The 17,587-nt window shown below is 34.1% G+C and overlaps 1 protein-coding gene across 3 annotated transcripts; it reads left to right on the top strand.

The window, feature by feature from the left end:
• The first annotated feature begins 2,186 nt into the window (after positions 1–2,186).
• LOC129926968 (uncharacterized) lies at positions 2,187–17,061 on the top strand. Of its 3 annotated transcripts, none has more exons than XM_056033845.1 (7): positions 2,187–2,226; positions 2,775–2,844; positions 3,145–3,203; positions 4,923–4,946; positions 9,978–10,109; positions 13,259–13,411; positions 14,361–17,061. In XM_056033845.1, exons 3-7 carry the CDS (start codon positions 3,152–3,154, stop codon positions 14,465–14,467), a joined length of 468 nt encoding a protein of 155 aa, XP_055889820.1. In that variant the 5' UTR covers positions 2,187–2,226; positions 2,775–2,844; positions 3,145–3,151; the 3' UTR covers positions 14,468–17,061. The 3 variants fall into 3 exon arrangements, with proteins under 3 accessions (XP_055889820.1, XP_055889821.1, XP_055889819.1); XM_056033846.1 differs by having other exon boundaries at positions 2,187–2,240; positions 13,259–13,342; XM_056033844.1 differs by having other exon boundaries at positions 2,205–2,240.
• Positions 17,062–17,587: the final 526 nt, after the last annotated feature.

The following is a 17,587-nucleotide window of genomic DNA, read 5'->3' as shown; positions in this document are numbered from 1 at the left end:
GCGATAGATTACCAAAGCTAAGGTGTTGAGACGTTTTGCTTTGTGCTTGAATGAAATAAATACATTCCTAAATGATAAAGGCATTAATCTCCCTGTATTAATAAACGACAAATATTTGAAAAATTTTATTTTATGGTTGATATAACAGAGAAATTAAATGAGCTGAATCTAAAACTGCAAGGAAAGGTAGAAGAATTAGTTTGTTTTGAAGAAAAATTAATTCTTTTTGCAGAAGATATTCAGAGCGGTAAGTTACTTCATTTTCAATATCTAAAGCAGTATCGCGATAAAATCAGAGCTAATTTTGACACGAATTACTAGGGCACAGTATAAAAAATCAAAGATAAATTTCTTGATAGATTTGAGCAGTTCAAAAACCAACAAAACCATTCTAGAATTCCTAGTAAATCCTCTCAACACAAATAGTAACACAATCCACATTGATCCATTTGAAATTGATACTATATATCTAAAAATGCAATTGGTCGATTTACCAAGTAAAGTTTTATGGGGTGGAAAATTTACAGAGTTGAAAAGCAAATTGCAAGAGTTGGAGGTCCAGAAATGCACGTAACGCAACAATAGTGGACAGCTTTCTAAGGAATGCCGCGAGTTGATTCGGCGCATGGAATAATCTTCCAGATTGCTACATTTGAAGTGCTAACTATCTTCGGATCGACATATTCATGGGAGAAAGCGTTTTTTTTCATGAATATAATTAAAAGCAAAGTAAGAAGCCAACTAACAATTGAAAATCTAGAGTCGTGTTTGAAACTAAAAACAACAAATTATGAGCCAAATGTATCCAAACTTCCTAACACCATGTGAAGCCAACGCTCCCATTCAATTTGTTTGCTGAACTGTTTGTTAGTGAAGTTCAACTTAGTGTTTAAGAGAATGTCTAACTGCTTTAGTTGTGACCGAAATAAAAAAATAATAATTATCTAATAATGCCAGATATATATATATATATATATATATTATTTAATTTGTTGTGAAAAAAAAATACTATATATACAAAGATTCTTTTTTTTATAAAAAAAAATTGTGCGAGTACTATTTATTGTTGCAAGAAAAATTGTGTGGCTCTTAATAACTTTAAAATTTTGTAAATTGTAATATTTGCCTCTTTCGACTCAAAAGGTTGCCGACCTCTGCTCTAGGCCTTAAACTGATGGTCTAAAGCAGTGTTTCCCAAGCTTTTTTCTTAACAGGACACTTCGCACATTCTGAGTATTTAGCGGAACACTTGGTTAATTTTTAGAGAGATTAATTCACGTATTGGTCTTTTATTTAATTAATTATTCCAGTTGGTAATGAAAAACCTACTCAGGCCTCTCGGTCACTAGCGTGTCCGCGGACCACAGTTTGGGAAACACTGGTCTAAAGAAATGTCTGCGATGTCTACTACCACGTACATTGCTTGCCTTAGAATGGAAGGATGGTGAAGTTAACCAAAGGTGTTATTTTAGACAATTTTAAAGATGAAATGTGTGGTAAAATTTCGGGGGGAGTAGACAATGCAAAGTGACACTAAAATTTACGAACCAAAAGCATATGTTCGTTTGTGTGTGTGGGAGGGGAGGGGTTCGCGTTATAAAGAGGGTCTTTCCACATCAAGTCAAAAGTCTTTGTCGGAGAAATTACGATGAGCAGGTTAAAGAAATTAAAAAACAAAAAAACAAATGGGATTTCCGTAGAGTAGAGAGAGAGAGAGAGATAGAGAGAGAGAGAGAAAGAGAACGAGATAGAGAGAGAGAGATAGAGAGAGAGAAAGATATATATATATATATATATATATATATATATATATATATATATATAGAGAGAGAGAGAGAGAGAGAAAGAGATAGAGAGAGAGAGAGAGAAAGAGAAAGAGAGAACGGGCGTAGCCGGTCTGTAATGCTACCAGTTTATAAAGTAGTGACTATGGAACTCTAGCAGACACTTTTAATCTACAAAATGATTTCCATGTAGATTTAGTTTCCTATTGCTTTCTTTCTTCAAAGTTCCATAACTCTTTGAACATACATTTGTTTAAAATCCAAATCTCTAGAAACTCTAAGGGGAGGTGGAAAGAGGGCCTAAGTTGGACATCCTGGTAGCTAATTTGCATAATAATAGGTAAAACTTTTGTCACCGCACCTACCGCTGAACATCCTGAACTTCAGCAGACTTCTGCTATATAAACGTAGTGCGAGTCAGGAACAGGCAGTTGAAAACAGGGTAAGACAAATCAGGTAGAAACATGTGTTGTGATCATTCTATTTTTAAATGAAGAGTATTTAAAATTATTATTTTTATTTCATTTTATAATTTAATAAAAATAAAGTGTTTTTATGCGTGTTTATTGAACATTTTTATTATATTTGAATTAAAGTAAATGTTTTTATGCTAGAAACTAAAAGTACACCTATATGCAATAATTTTCTTAATTGAACTTTATTAATTAAGCAAAGTGACCTTGTATGCAAGCGAATGTACATATACTACTTTAATAGCTGCCACTGAATACATTTCCTTATTTTCTTCTTTGTAAATGTTTCTCTTTGTATGCCTACTTATGTCTTGTTGTATTCTTCCTATTATGTAACGGAATTAACTTTGAAAAAACAAAAAAACAAATGTCTATAAATACTCGGTCTATTCGTATCGCTAATAGATTTGATAAATGATCATAGAACTTATACTAAACTACAATGATTGATTTGTAGATATTTTTTTTGAAGTATTTTTTTCATTTAACTGATAAGAACATTGACTTTATATTTCAGTTTGGCTCTTGGACACCTAGTGTTTGATTCTAATTGTTTAAGTCTTACTGGGTGACTCCTACAAGTGTTGGTATGTGCCATCTGTTAGTATATTTATATAGCGATGTTTTTTTTAAAATATATTTCTGGTTTAAAAAAAAAAGCATTTCTTCACTCTAATAAATTCATAAATGATTTGGAAGTAATGCTAATAAATACAACTATATTCTAAGATCAATAATTGTCTTTAAAAAGCGAATGTGGCTTGCACGTAAATATATCGTGTCTTTAACGTACACATTATATACCATCATTTAATGCCAAATAATCATAATTTCTAAATACTTGTAATTCATATAAACCTAAATGAAATGTACCTGTCTATTTGAAGGTAGAAAATGAGAGCTGTACTTTCACTCCTGTTTATAACAATTCTGATGTTACACACAGGTACGATTGTAGAATTAAAACAAGACATAATGGACATAATGTATTCAGTTGTTGACTTTGTCATTCAATGTCTACTTTTTATTTGTGTCATTTAATGTTTACTTTCTATTTGTGTCATTCAATGTTTACTTTCTATTTGTGTCATTCAATGTTTACTTTCTATTTGTGTCATTCAATGTTTACTTTTTATTTGTGTCATTCAATGTTTACTTTTTAGTTTTGTCATTCAATTTTTACTAACTATTTTTGTCATTCAATGTTTACTTTCTATTTGTGTCATTCAATGTTTATTTTTTATTTAATGTTTATAATGTTTTGTTTTAAATTGTTTCCCCTCACTAGATAGATAGCTCCGACATTTTGCAATGATAATAAGCTTTTAAAAACTATAATTTTATTGTCAACTGTCGTTTTGAGACACATTTTTATCGACACCGGAGACACTTGATTACATTTTAAGTCTCGTAATGAACTAATTGTAGTACAGGTCGGTAACGCTGCTTTGAAGTCCTCATGTTACAGTTAGTAGAGTGGCCATAAAAACAGAAGAGTTCCTGTCACAGCTCGCGATGTTACAAATGAGACGGACGGCATTTAAGTTCCAAACTATGGCCTCCAGCAGTCGAGATGCGACAATGAACCATCGAGTAGAAATAGAAAGCCTGAACTTTGGTCGGAACCATGTCACCCACTCATCAGTTTCCCCCTTACGAAGCAGGTGATATATTTCGTAAAGATGTTACGGCTGGAAGTGGCAATGGATTCTTCTTCTTAAACTGTCAGGTAGAGTTGAGCCCTCGGCTCTTGGAACTCTAGGCCAGCAAAAGTGAACAAGAGCTCCCTCTCACCGGCCTGTATGAAAACAGTGTACACTGTTTTGTCTGGCGGGTGGGTCAGACTTGCGTCAAGAGGCCGCGTATATATCTACTAAGACCCCCGCCATTTTTCTTTTCTATACCAGGCTAACACGCCATTTATTATGTAACGGCCCCTTGAGGAACAGCGCCTGGATTGTGACAAGGTTGTGGGATCGTTTTACAACTCCGCGCAGTGCAATGAGGATGCTCTCGCATCCCCTTAGGCCCCCCACGGGAGTCTTGTGTTGCCTAATCGTTTCCTCCTACGATCGTTTCCACCCGGGCGCCACTATGAGGTAGGGTAGCATGTCCGGGGTGGCAATGGATATAAGCACTCCCCTATCTATAAAATGGTAAATAATGGCATTTTCTTCTCGTGTAACTCAGATATTGAGTCCGGAAGAACAGTTTTAACTAACAGGAGATGGGGCGAAACAGTAAGGGGCTCGTTAGCCATCGCTGGCTACCTACTTAGGAGAAGGAAAACTCTGACCTCTCCTGCCTTGCAGCTCTACACATGGGATAGACTGCAGGATTGAACACTGACGACAAATCAGGAGCAAATTTCGTAACAAGATAAAACTAACGTCTTTCTAGCTCAGTCTGTATAGTCACTGTCTTTAGTTCCGTTACTTCTTTTGTTACCGTTCTTTGTTTTTCTATTTTGTCTCGACGCTATATGTATATATATATAGGTCTGTGACTATAACTTTCCAATAACTAAGAATATTTACACACCAACCCTCTAAACTAGTCTATATAAATATAACGCATTGATGAAATACACACACACACACACTGGAAAAAACAACTCACACAGAATATTATTAATGTTGTAATTTTTTTTTTCTATTTTCTTCAGATCTTGTTACTTGCCAAACCACAAGTAAGTTTAAATATAAAATCATAGCAGGGGCGGACTGGCTATATGGGCAAACGGGCTAATGCCCGGTGAGCCGGTACCAAATGGGCCGGTCTGGTCGCGACCAAAAAAAAAAAACTCAATGCAGACAACTTAAAAACAAAAGTGACAGCAGCAAGACACAAAGGCCCGAACAAGTTTTCTTGTTTTTTTTTTTTTTTGTAAATTATTGTTACAATTAATTTTGTTTGAAATTTTAAGAATTACACTATACACTGTACGTATTATCATTTGTAAAACGTTAGACCGTACTTTCTGCTATGCATGAGCGGCATGGCCTTCAACACTACTTTGATGTCTTCTAGACTGTGTTTGGCCTGATCGTTTTGCTGGTCGGCATGGGCCTTTGATGGCACTGCCGTTTTTGTTTTGCTCCTTCCCTCACCCGTCTTTTGGTGGTTCCAATGAAAGTTAACGAAAAAGAGGGATGGGAGACATGGGCGTAGCCAGGGGGGGGGTGGTTCTTGGGGTTCAAACCCCCCCCCCCCCCGAAATGAAATCCCCCCCCCCTTGGAGGGGGGGGGGAGTCGGAATTTAGTGACTGATTTTTTGCTTTGATTTTCTTTATTTTAGGTGAGATTTTAATACTAAACCATCACTTGCCCTAGCACAACCAAAGTAAAACCCCCTACCATGTGGGTTCGAGTTTAAAACCCCCTACCAGGGGGGTTCGAGTTTTAAAACCCCTACCAGGGGGGTTCGATTTTAAAACGCCTACCAGAGCGGTTCGAGTTTAAAAACCCCTACTAGGGGTTTTGAGTTTAAAACCCCCTACCAGGGGTTTTGAGTTTTAAACCCACTACCTGGGGTTTTTGCAGTTAACTCCCCCTCTTCTATAAAACAAAACAAAAGAAATGCAAACGAAAATCCCCTAATTCCAAGAGCACAGTTAAGGAAGATTTTGATTTTAAAACCCCGTCTAAAATTTACGATAAACCCCCTCTTTAATATAAAAAAAAAGCTAATTACGCACTCAAAATGTTATGAGCGTAGCTAAATGGGTTTTGACTCAGTTTTGAAGGTAAAAAATACCTCTTTTTAATAATAAAAAAAAGCAAATTATACACTAAAAATGTTATGAGTGTAGTCTATGGGGTTTTGAGTTTAAACTCCCCTACAGTGGAGTTTGAAGCTAAAAAGTACATCTTCAATATAAATAAAAGAAAATTACTCACTCTAAAATCTATGAACGTAGTCAAAGGGGTTTTGAGTTTAAATCCCCCGCCATCTTTAGTGTAAGAAAAAAAGCAAATTACGCACTCAAAATGCTATGAGCGTTGCCGAAAGGGGTTTTGAGTTTAAACCCCCATTCAGAGGTGTTTGGTGCTAAAAATACATCTTCAATATAAAAAAAAGCAAAATTACACACTAAAATTATTTGAGCGTAGCCAAGCTAATCGGGGGTTTTGAGTTTCTTCTACAGATGGCTTTTTTTTTAAAGTTTAAAACCCCTCCAGATGGTTTTGAGTCCAAGATCCCCCTACAGAGCATTTTGAGGTGGAAAACCCCCAACAGAAGATTTTGAAGATAAAACTTCTCTTTTCGATATAAAATCTAAAGCAAACTACAGTCACCTTATTCCAAGAGCGTATTCAAAAGAGGTTACACATTTTTACCAGTGGCAGGGCTCCATTAATAAACTGCAGTGAATAGTCATCTACCGAAATCGAAAAACACTAAATATAGCTCAACAAAGATGGCTAAGACAGATTTCAGGAGTCAGTTATAGAGATCGGATCTAAATCAAGGAAATCCTATGCCGAACTGGGAGTCGACCCCTTAGTAAGATTGTGAGAGAACGACGCATGAGGTTTGCGGGACATGTTCTCCGACAAAATGAATTAAATGAATGAAAAGAAGAGTTGCAATGATATCCTAGTACAACTTGACGCCACTCATTCATGGAGGTCCTCATGGTAGGTGGGAAGAGGCTTCAGACATTACCAGTGACAGATTTTTATGGAAACAGCTTGACGTCAAATGCTCCGAACGGCGTGGGAGGGTCTAAGTCAGTAAGAATAGCACATTAGGTTTTTGAAATAGAACTTTTTAATAGCAGGAAAATGCACTGTAGATACCTCAGAATATGCATTTTGTTGGTTTTCAATATCAGAAATAGTGCTTGGCGGCAGCCCCGCGCTGGGAGCTCCTGGCGCTCCCCCAGACCCCCTTGCTAGTAATGGCGGGGAGTCCACAATTTATGGAAACAGCTTGATGGGAAATGCGCCGAACGACGAGGGAGGGTCTAAGTCAGTAAGAATAGCACATTAGGTTTTTGAAATAGAACTTTTTAATAGCAGGAAAATGCAGTGTAGATACCTCAGAATATGCATTTTGTTGGTTTTCAATATCAGAAATAGTGCTTGGCGGCGGGGCTTCGCCCCGCGCTGGGGAGCTCCTAGCGCTCCCCCAGGCCCCCTTGCTAGTAATGTCGGGGAATCTACAATTTTTTCACTAACTCATGGAAGAACCTATTTTAGGGCACAATAAACGTCTTCCGAAAGAATGAAGGGTCAGAATGTAATAAAGATTATGTAAACACACACACACACATAAATACATATAATTTTTTTCCCGGGGGGGGGGGAAATTGACCCCCCCAAACCCCCCCCCCCGAAAAAAAATCCTGGCTACGCCCATGATGGGAGAGGTTAAGTTAGAAAACATTGATATAACGCGGCAAAAGGGGAGACAATTAGCTCTTTAACAAAACTTAATAGAAGTTAACTTTTAACACACACACACAGCCGCGAAATTGCATACCACCCAACATATTCACAGCTCAATATGGGTATAAAGCTCTACTTTCTGCGATTTGAAAAGAAAAAGTAAGTTTCTTGTTGTTTATTTGTAATAACATAGATCTAAAAATACTACACTTAAGCCACTTAAGGCTTATAAAAAAAAATTATTTAATTAAAACATAGATCTAAATTTATAGTCGGCAATGTCTACATAATATTTTGATTAATGGGAAACTTATGCTTATGCTTAGTATGACGTCATTAATAATGAAAATTATTACAATAACTAAAATAATTTATATTTATATAGCGCTGTCACATACGATATTTAATGAAAGGAGATTTAGAATCATTTATATTTTAAATAATATATTCATATACAATTGAGAATGTACTAGGAGGAAGCAAGAGCTTTTCACATTTAGAAGTGCCTCTCTAACCGTTCTGCTTTCTCTTATCTTGTAAAAGAATATCTATCTATCTATCTATCTATCTATCTATCTATCTATCTATCTATCTATCTATCTATCTATCTATCTATCTAATATATATATTTGTCATCCAGGGGGCTGAGAGCCTTACACTGGGGTTTTATGTCTCCTCGTGTGGCTGGTGAGACCTATGTGAGCCCGGAATGTTTGGCCGTACACTAGGCAGGTTATTCCAGCTGGAGCTAGTGTCATTGGCCTTACTTTTCTTCTCTGGCGTTTTGCGTTTTTCTTCTGCCAGCATTGTTCTCTTTTCCTCAGCAACATGTGCGCCGGTTTTCACAGCGCGACGTCATGATGCTCTGTCATGTGTCTCTGTCTCCCAGGGTGTCCCTGAAGCGATTTCTTTGACCACCTTGCGAGCGCTTTCCTTCGCTTAGTTGGCCATACAATAGTCGTTTAGGGATGCGGTGGTCTTTCATTCTGCATACGTGTCCTGCCCATCGCAGCTGGGACTGCATCAGGATTGTGTGGATGCTTTGCAGACCCGCTCTTTGAAGGACTTGAGTATCTGGTATTTTGTCTTGCCATTTGACATTCAGTATTTTTCACAGACATGTCATGTGGAAGTGATTCAGTTTCTTTGCATGTTAACTGTACACTATCCATGTTTCTGGGGCGTAGAGCAATGTAGGGAGGATGACGGCTCGATAGACCCCTAGTTTTGTATTTGTGGTGATACCACTTTAAAGGAATGGGTTGCCTGAGTCAGCCTTGAAAACCAATGATTTAGCATATTTTAAGTCACAGATCAACATGCATGACTAGATTGACACGTGAAATGCGTAGGACCTAATTATTTTATTCTTTTGAAGAAACGTCTGTAATCTATAAGTAATACCAAAAAGTTTGAAACTCATTAAGGCTGCTAATGTAGTGTTTATAGTTTTCAGACTACATACATGTATAAATAGAATACATTATATAAGCCTACGAAAGCATACATTCAGTTTTCGATGCGTTATCAAACTTTATATGTTTTGAATAGAATTAGGCTTACACCTATGATAAAACACATGGGCGTAGAGGAGAGGGGAGGAGCTCAAACCATCACTGGCCTCAGATCTCATTGTCTGAAAGGGAAACTTTACTTACTTCCTGAGTGCAGCCAACTTAAGCAAACTACAGTCACCAAATTTCATGAACGTAGCCAAAAGGGGGTTTGTAGTTTCCCTTCCCCCCCCCCCCTTTCCAATACAAAACTAAAAGCATTTTACCATTTTCTACCAGTCGCTGAACTCCAGTGAATAGAAGATTTAGTTTTTGATCTTTTTAGCGGAAGAGTAGCAGGCTAATTGCACTGTAGATACCTTAAAATAAGCATTTTTTAAAGCTTAAAATAACGGAAATAATGCTTGGATCCGGGGCTTCGCCCCGGACCCCACTGGGGGAGCTTACAGCGCTCCCCCAGACTCCCTAGCTGTCCCTTGGCGGTGTGTACTGCCTTTCACTAATTATAGGAAGAGAGTATTCTAGGGTAGAAAAAACGTTTAAAATAATGAAAGATAAGAATGTAATGAAGATTAATTACATATACACACACTAATATATATATATATATATATATATATATATATATATTGCGTAGGGGGTTTAAAATCCTCCCCCTACACCGAAAATATATGACATGCCATTTGTGGGCCGGTTTATAAGATAATGCCCGGGCCGATTTTGATACCCAGTCCGCCCCTGAATCATAGTGTGGGGAATGGGGAACATACCATTTAGGAATTGTTTACAATGTTATGACTTTTATATTTCAGATTTAATAAAGTCTTTCACTGTTAATGGAGCGTCACAGGTCATAATCACAGAAGGCAGTCTGATTAAGTTTGAGGCAACGAAACTGGACAACGTGTCCAACCCAGTTTGGACAATTCGGGCAGCGTCATCAGGTCAATAGAGACTTATCTTCATTTTGTTATTGGCGTTCTTCTTGACAATGTCTTTAAAGTTTTAACAATAACTGTTTATGCAAGTTTTATTAGATATAACTATTGCAGAATCACACGTATCAGGGCCTTAGGATAAAATCTAAAATTAGCAGAGCTCTATGCCTCCATGTCTACTGGTCTAGCTCTAAGTCTCTTTCAAATCTCAAACATAACGAAGCTCAATAGCTTTATATCTACTAGATCTAGCTATAAGGTCTAGATCAAACATGTTGCTCTAGATCATACAGGTACTTCTAGATCATACAAGTAGCTATAGATCATACAGGTAGCTCTAGATCATACAGGTAGCTCTAGATCACACAGGCAGCTCTAGATCAAACAGGCAGCTCTAGATCATAAAGGCAGCTCTAGATCATACAGGTAGCTCTAGATCACACAGATAGCTCTAGATCACACAGGTAGCTCTAGATCACACAGGTAGCTATAGATGTAGCTCTATATTACACAGGTAACTCTAGATCATACAAGTAGCTATAGATCATACAGGTAGCTCTAGATCATACAGGTAGCTCTAGATCACACAGGCAGCTCTAGATCAAACAGGCAGCTCTAGATCATAAAGGCAGCTCTAGATCATACAGGTAGCTCTAGATCACACAGATAGCTCTAGATCACACAGGTAGCTCTAGATCACACAGGTAGCTATAGATGTAGCTCTATATTACACAGGTAACTCTAGATCATATAGGCAGCTCTAGATCATACAGGTAGCTCTAGATCACACAGGTAGCTCTATATCACACAGGTAGCTCTAGATCATACAGGAAGCTCTAGAACATACAGGTAGCTCTAGATCACACAGGTAGCTCTAGATCACACAGGTAGATTTTTAATAATTTAAATTGCGTATTTTTTTCCGTCTTTATTTATATTTTCCTTTTGCATCGATTTTAAAACACATTTGTGGGCCACCAAATTCACTTCGCCTAAGGCATCTAATTATCTAAGGCCGGCCCTGCACATATATAAGGACATGTCTAGTACACAAACAAAATATTTTATTTCATTAGGTCAATTTATATAATGTTTTCAGTTTCTATTTGTGTATAGTTGAATTAACTTAATGGATAACAAGAAAAATAGTCAATGTATGACTAAAGTAGTCAATGTATGACTAAAGTAGTCAATGTATGACTAAAGTAGTCAATGTATGACTAAAGTAGTCAATGTATGACTAAAGTAGTCAATGTATAACTAAAGTAGTCAATGTATGACTAAAGTAGTCAATGTATGACTAAAGTAGTCAATGTATGACTAAAGTAGTCAATGTATGACTAAAGTAGTCAATGTATGACTAAAGTAGTCATTGGTACAGCACTCTACTAATTGAATTGACTTGACAGAACACTCGTGTCATTCAGCTCGTCTAGTTGTCCCCCAGGGAATGGACACACAAACAAAAACACAGCAACTTGGTCATTACGAGCACAAAACTGAAGTATTTCTCATCACACATTGAAAGGTTTGCGCGCTGGACTGTCGTTCAGTTTTATCGATGGTCGAGGGTTCAAACACAGCCAGCTCCCATCCCCCGTCGTCCTGCGGGAGGTTTGAACTAGGAAGTAATTATCTTCAACTCTGAAGGAACATCCGAAACATGTAAAACAAACAAACAAACAAACGAACACACTTCCGGTCATGTGCTGTTACGTTCCAACTCACGTATATAAGTAAAAATATATTATACTCACATACACACATTCATCCTTGACAGGTATATAGGTGAGGCAACTTTAGTTTGAAAGATATTCAGTAGCAAGAATTAAACACATCGGTAATTTATTGACAATAATAATTGAAAATTAAATAAAATAAAAAACAAGGTCACAAAGACAGTTTGTGTGCAAACACTAACTCAAAATCGGCCCCCGAAGTGGTCCACCCACGCAGGTAAAAAGGCAGGTTTCAATATTTTCAGAAAGAATATCAGAATGAAATTATATGAAAGCAAATAACAGAGAAGAATAGAGAAAGAAGGTTAGCAGGTTGTGTGGTACCCCAACGATCCATCAGACCAAGGGATATGTGAAAGTGAAGGTGAAGTTCGATGTGGACCTGGCCTAACTGATGTCATATAATGAGTATATAATTGATGTAATTGTTTTGTAAATAGTCAATATCTTATTAAAATCTCTTATTCAAAGCCGAAACCTATTGAAATTAGATAATATTCGTAAAAAAATGATATAAAAATTCCTTTAGTCAAAGTTATCTGTGACAGGTGTATGGCGCTGCAGTTCACGCGATAATTCGAAAAACTACTTATTAATTGTTGTTTAAAATGTTGTTCCTCTTATATGCATATTAAATAGATTTTTTCTCTTTAAAAGAAAAGGAAACATTTTTTTAGTAAATGTAGAATGACAGAACTTACTTAACTTTACAATTGTAAAAAAAAATAATACTCCAAATCCGTTTGCATAAATGCGTTAAAAATGTTAAATATTCATCTACCTTACTAAATAGCCTCCCGTGTTTGTTACTCTTAATAGTGAATAGTTGTAAAAATGGTATATTTTTATGGAAAAAAAATGCTTGCATTATTGATTTAAAAATTAAATGTTTCGCTTTCAGAAAATAAAAAAAGTAGCCGTTGCATCAGAATTTTGAATGATCTAGATTATCATGATGTCGGATTTACAATATGTTTTCTAGTTTACGAGATCTAAACTGGACGGAAGGACGGAAGGACGGACGGACAGACAGACCACACAAAACTAATAGCGTCTTTCGGGAGCCGCTAAAAATCCGTTGTGTATTGACAAAGTGGCCCATGAATTATTATGAAAATGTTTGAAAAGTCTATGATTCTAAAATGAGGTCATATAACATGTATTATTTACACAGTTTATAACAGCTCTGTTTGTCTGTGTGGTACACGTGAGTTCTCCTACACCAGTTCTCGGGTCCAATAGAGACTTATACATCATTTTTTTGTTGTACCTAACAAACCATACATCGATTTTAAAAAGTTCAACAATCAATCATTTGCTTGTTTCATATTTTTCTTTTGTCTAATAAGGGACGGAAACAAATAATACGTTTTTTCCAAATACTATTTAAGAATATTGTTTTAAATATATTTACAGGCCAATATATTTTCGGTGGTTCTGGATTTACAGTTATTTCACAATCAGTCAGTAACAGCGTAGCAGCAACATCTTCGATGAATGGTACTGTAGAATGTCAGGCTAAAGTTGGCAACGATGTGGATATTAAGACTGTCCTTGTCATTGTGACAAGTATGATTTTATAACTATCTACTCTTTTGTTATCAATGTATTGCATATCTATGTTGTAGCATTTCTAGTATTTATAATCAGGACAAATCAGGTTTTTAAAAATGTATTTTTCATTCTAGAAAAACGTAATGTCTCATTAGCAGTTTTTTGTTGCTCGTTTAGTTCTACCGAAAGTCATTTCTTTCTTTCAGTCTCTCTTCTCTCTGTTCTATCTCTCTCTTCTCTCTCTCTCTCTCTTCTCTCTCTCTTCTCTCTCTCTCTTCTCTCTTTTTTCTCTCTCTCTCTCTCTTCTCTCTCTCTCTCTCTCTCTCACTCTCTCTCCTTAATTCTAATTGATTCTTCAGACATCAGCTAGTCAGAAGCATAAAAAAATGTACCCAGTTTTAAAATGCGTTACCTAGTTGCAATGCGCGCTCAAAGTTAGCTACAAGTTAAAACAAAAATTAAGAACATTGTCAAAATCATATGCTTAGAGCTAGGGATTTAGAAGTTTTAAATTAGTTTTGACATAAAATTATTTGAGATGACATACTTCTCACTAATTGTATCTATTTGTAAAATTTAGTTCTAGGACCTTTAGTTCTATATATAGAGCCTCAAAAGGAGCCGCAGCACCAGTCATAGTATACCCTTGCTACACCACTGTTCTCCGTCTTTCTTGTTTCTAGGTCTCTCTCTCTCTCTCTCTCTGAGTCTTTCTCTTTATCTATCTATCTATCTATCTATCTATCTATCTATCTATCTATCTATCTATCTATCTATCTATCTATCTATCTATCTATCTATCTATCTATCTATCTATCTATCTATCTATCTATCTATCTATCTATCTATCTATCTATTTATCTATCATCAATTCTATATCATTTTAAGACATTGATCACATTTGCTATTTATTGTTCTTTTTTATGTAAATTTGCAATGAGCTTTTTAATTATTTTTTTTTCAGAGCTAAAGTCGGGCGACGCTGGTAATGACGCAACTAGCCAAACAGTCGAACGGTCCACCGTATTCTTGACCATCTTCTTGGCTTATTGGGCAATGAAACGGCTTTAATCATGTGTAGACACCTATTAGTAATTCAAGATTTAAAAGATGTACAAGTCTTGTTAATAACAACTTGAAATATAATCTGATATCTTAAAAAGATACTGTTTACATGTTTTTAAGAACCGGTTACATATTTCTTAAAGAACTGGTTAGATTTTTTAAGAACCAGATAGATGATGCTTTTTATAGAACTGTTTAAATGTTTTTAAGAAATGGTTGGAAGTTCTTTTAAAGAACTGGTTAGATTTTGTAAAAAAAAATATGGTTGAATGTTTTTAAGAACTGTATAAATGTCTTTTAAAAGTGTTTATATGTTGTCTGTTTGAAGTACTTATTTTTATGCAATGTGTTTTGTTACATTAAAAAAAAAATAATCGAACTTTTATATTTCATTGTTTTCTGTGCTTTTATTGTATAAGCGGTCTGTATGTTTATATCATGATAAACTACTGTATGTTTACATCAAGATATTCTACTGTATGTTTACATAAAGATATTCTACTGTATGTTTGCATCAAGATAAAATACTGTATGTTTACATCAAGATAAAATACTGTATGTTTATATCAAGATAAAATACTGTATGTTTATATCAAGATAAAATACTGTTTTTTATATCAAGATAAACTACTGTATTTTTATAGCCAGATAAAATACTGTATGTTTATATCAAGATAAACTACTGTATTTTTATATCAAGATAAACTACTGTATGTTTACATCAAGATAAACTACTGTATGTTTACATCAAGATAAACTACTGTATGTTTACATCAAGATAAAATACTGTATGTTAACATCAAGATAAAATACTGTATGTTTATATCAAGATAAAATACTGTTTTTTATATCAAGATAAACTACTGTATTTTTATAGCCAGATAAAATACTGTATGTTTATATCAAGATAAACTACTGTATTTTTATATCAAGATAAACTACTGTATGTTTACATCAAGATAAACTACTGTATGTTTACATCAAGATAAACTACTGTATGTTTACATCAAGATAAAATACTGTATGTTTACATCAAGATAAAATACTGTATGTTTATATCAAGATAAAATACTGTTTTTTATATCAAGATAAACTACTGTATTTTTATAGCCAGATAAAATACTGTATGTTTATATCAAGATAAACTACTGTATTTTTATATCAAGATAAACTACTGTATGTTTACATCAAGATAAACTACTGTATGTTTACATCAAGATAAACTACTGTATGTTTACATCAAGATAAAATACTGTATGTTTACATCAAGATAAAATACTGTATGTTTATATCAAGATAAAATACTGTTTTTTATATCAAGATAAACTACTGTATTTTTATAGCCAGATAAAATACTGTATGTTTATATCAAGATAAACTACTGTATTTTTATATCAAGATAAACTACTGTATGTTTACATCAAGATAAACTACTGTATGTTTACATCAAGATAAACTACTGTATGTTTACATCAAGATAAAATACTGTATGTTTACATCAAGATAAAATACTGTATGTTTACATCAAGATAAAATACTGTATGTTTACATGAAAATTAAAATACTGTATGTTTACATCAAGATAAAATACTGTATGTTTACATCAAGATAAAATACTGTATGTTTACATCAAGATAAAATACTGTATGTTTACATCAAGATAAAATACTGTATGTTTACATGAAAATTAAAATACTGTATGTTTACATCAAGATAAAATACTGTATGTTTACATCAAGATAAACTACTGTATGTTTACATCAAGATAAAATACTGTATGTTTACATCAAGATAAACTACTGTATGTTTACATCAAGATAAAATACTGTATGTTTACATCAAGATAAAATACTGTATGTTTACATCAAGATAAAATACTGTATGTTTACATGAAAATTAAAATACTGTATGTTTACATCAAGATAAAATACTGTATGTTTACATCAAAATATTCTACTGTATTTTTATATCAAGATAAACTACTGTATGTTTACATCAAGATAAACTACTGTATGTTTACATCAAGATAAACTACTGTATGTTTATATCAAGATAAACTACTGTATGTTTACATCAAGATATTCTACTGTATGTTTACATCAAGATAAACTACTGTATGTTTATATCAAGATAAACTACTGTATGTTTACATCAAGATAAACTACTGTATGTTTACATCAAGATAAACTACTGTATGTTTACATCAAGATAAAATACTGTATGTTTACATCAAGATAAAATACTGTATGTGTACATCAAGATAAAATACTGTATGTTTACATGAAAATTAAAATACTGTATGTTTACATCAAGATAAAATACTGTATGTTTACATCAAGATAAAATACTGTATGTTTACATCAAGATAAAATACTGTATGTTTACATGAAAATTAAAATACTGTATGTTTACATCAAGATAAAATACTGTATGTTTACATCAAGATAAAATACTGTATGTTTACATCAAGATAAACTACTGTATGTTTACATCAAGATAAAATACTGTATGTTTACATCAAGATAAAATACTGTATGTTTACATCAAGATAAAATACTGTATGTTTACATGAAAATTAAAATACTGTATGTTTACATCAAGATAAAATACTGTATGTTTACATCAAAATATTCTACTGTATTTTTATATCAAGATAAACTACTGTATGTTTACATCAAGATAAACTACTGTATGTTTACATCAAGATAAAATACTGTATGTTTACATCAAGATAAAATACTGTATGTTTACATCAAGATAAAATACTGTATGTTTACATGAAAATAAAATACTGTATGTTTACATCAAGATAAAATACTGTATGTTTACATCAAGATAAAATACTGTATGTTTACATCAAGATAAAATACTGTATGTTTACATCAAGATAAACTACTCATGTTTATATCAAGATAAACTACTGTATGTTTACATCAAGATATTCTACTGTATGTTTACATCAAGATAAACTACTGTATGTTTATATCAAGATAAACTACTGTATGTTTACATCAAGATAAACTACTGTATGTTTACATCAAGATAAACTACTGTATGTTTACATCAAGATAAACTACTGTATGTTTACATCAAGATAAACTACTGTATGTTTACATCAAGATAAAC

The sequence above is a fragment of the Biomphalaria glabrata genome, chromosome 6 (genome assembly GCF_947242115.1).
Source record: "Biomphalaria glabrata chromosome 6, xgBioGlab47.1, whole genome shotgun sequence".
NCBI lineage: Eukaryota > Metazoa > Mollusca > Gastropoda > Planorbidae > Biomphalaria > Biomphalaria glabrata.
The sequence above is the reverse complement of the archived record's forward strand: the minus strand, read 5'-3'. Positions and strand labels throughout refer to the sequence as shown.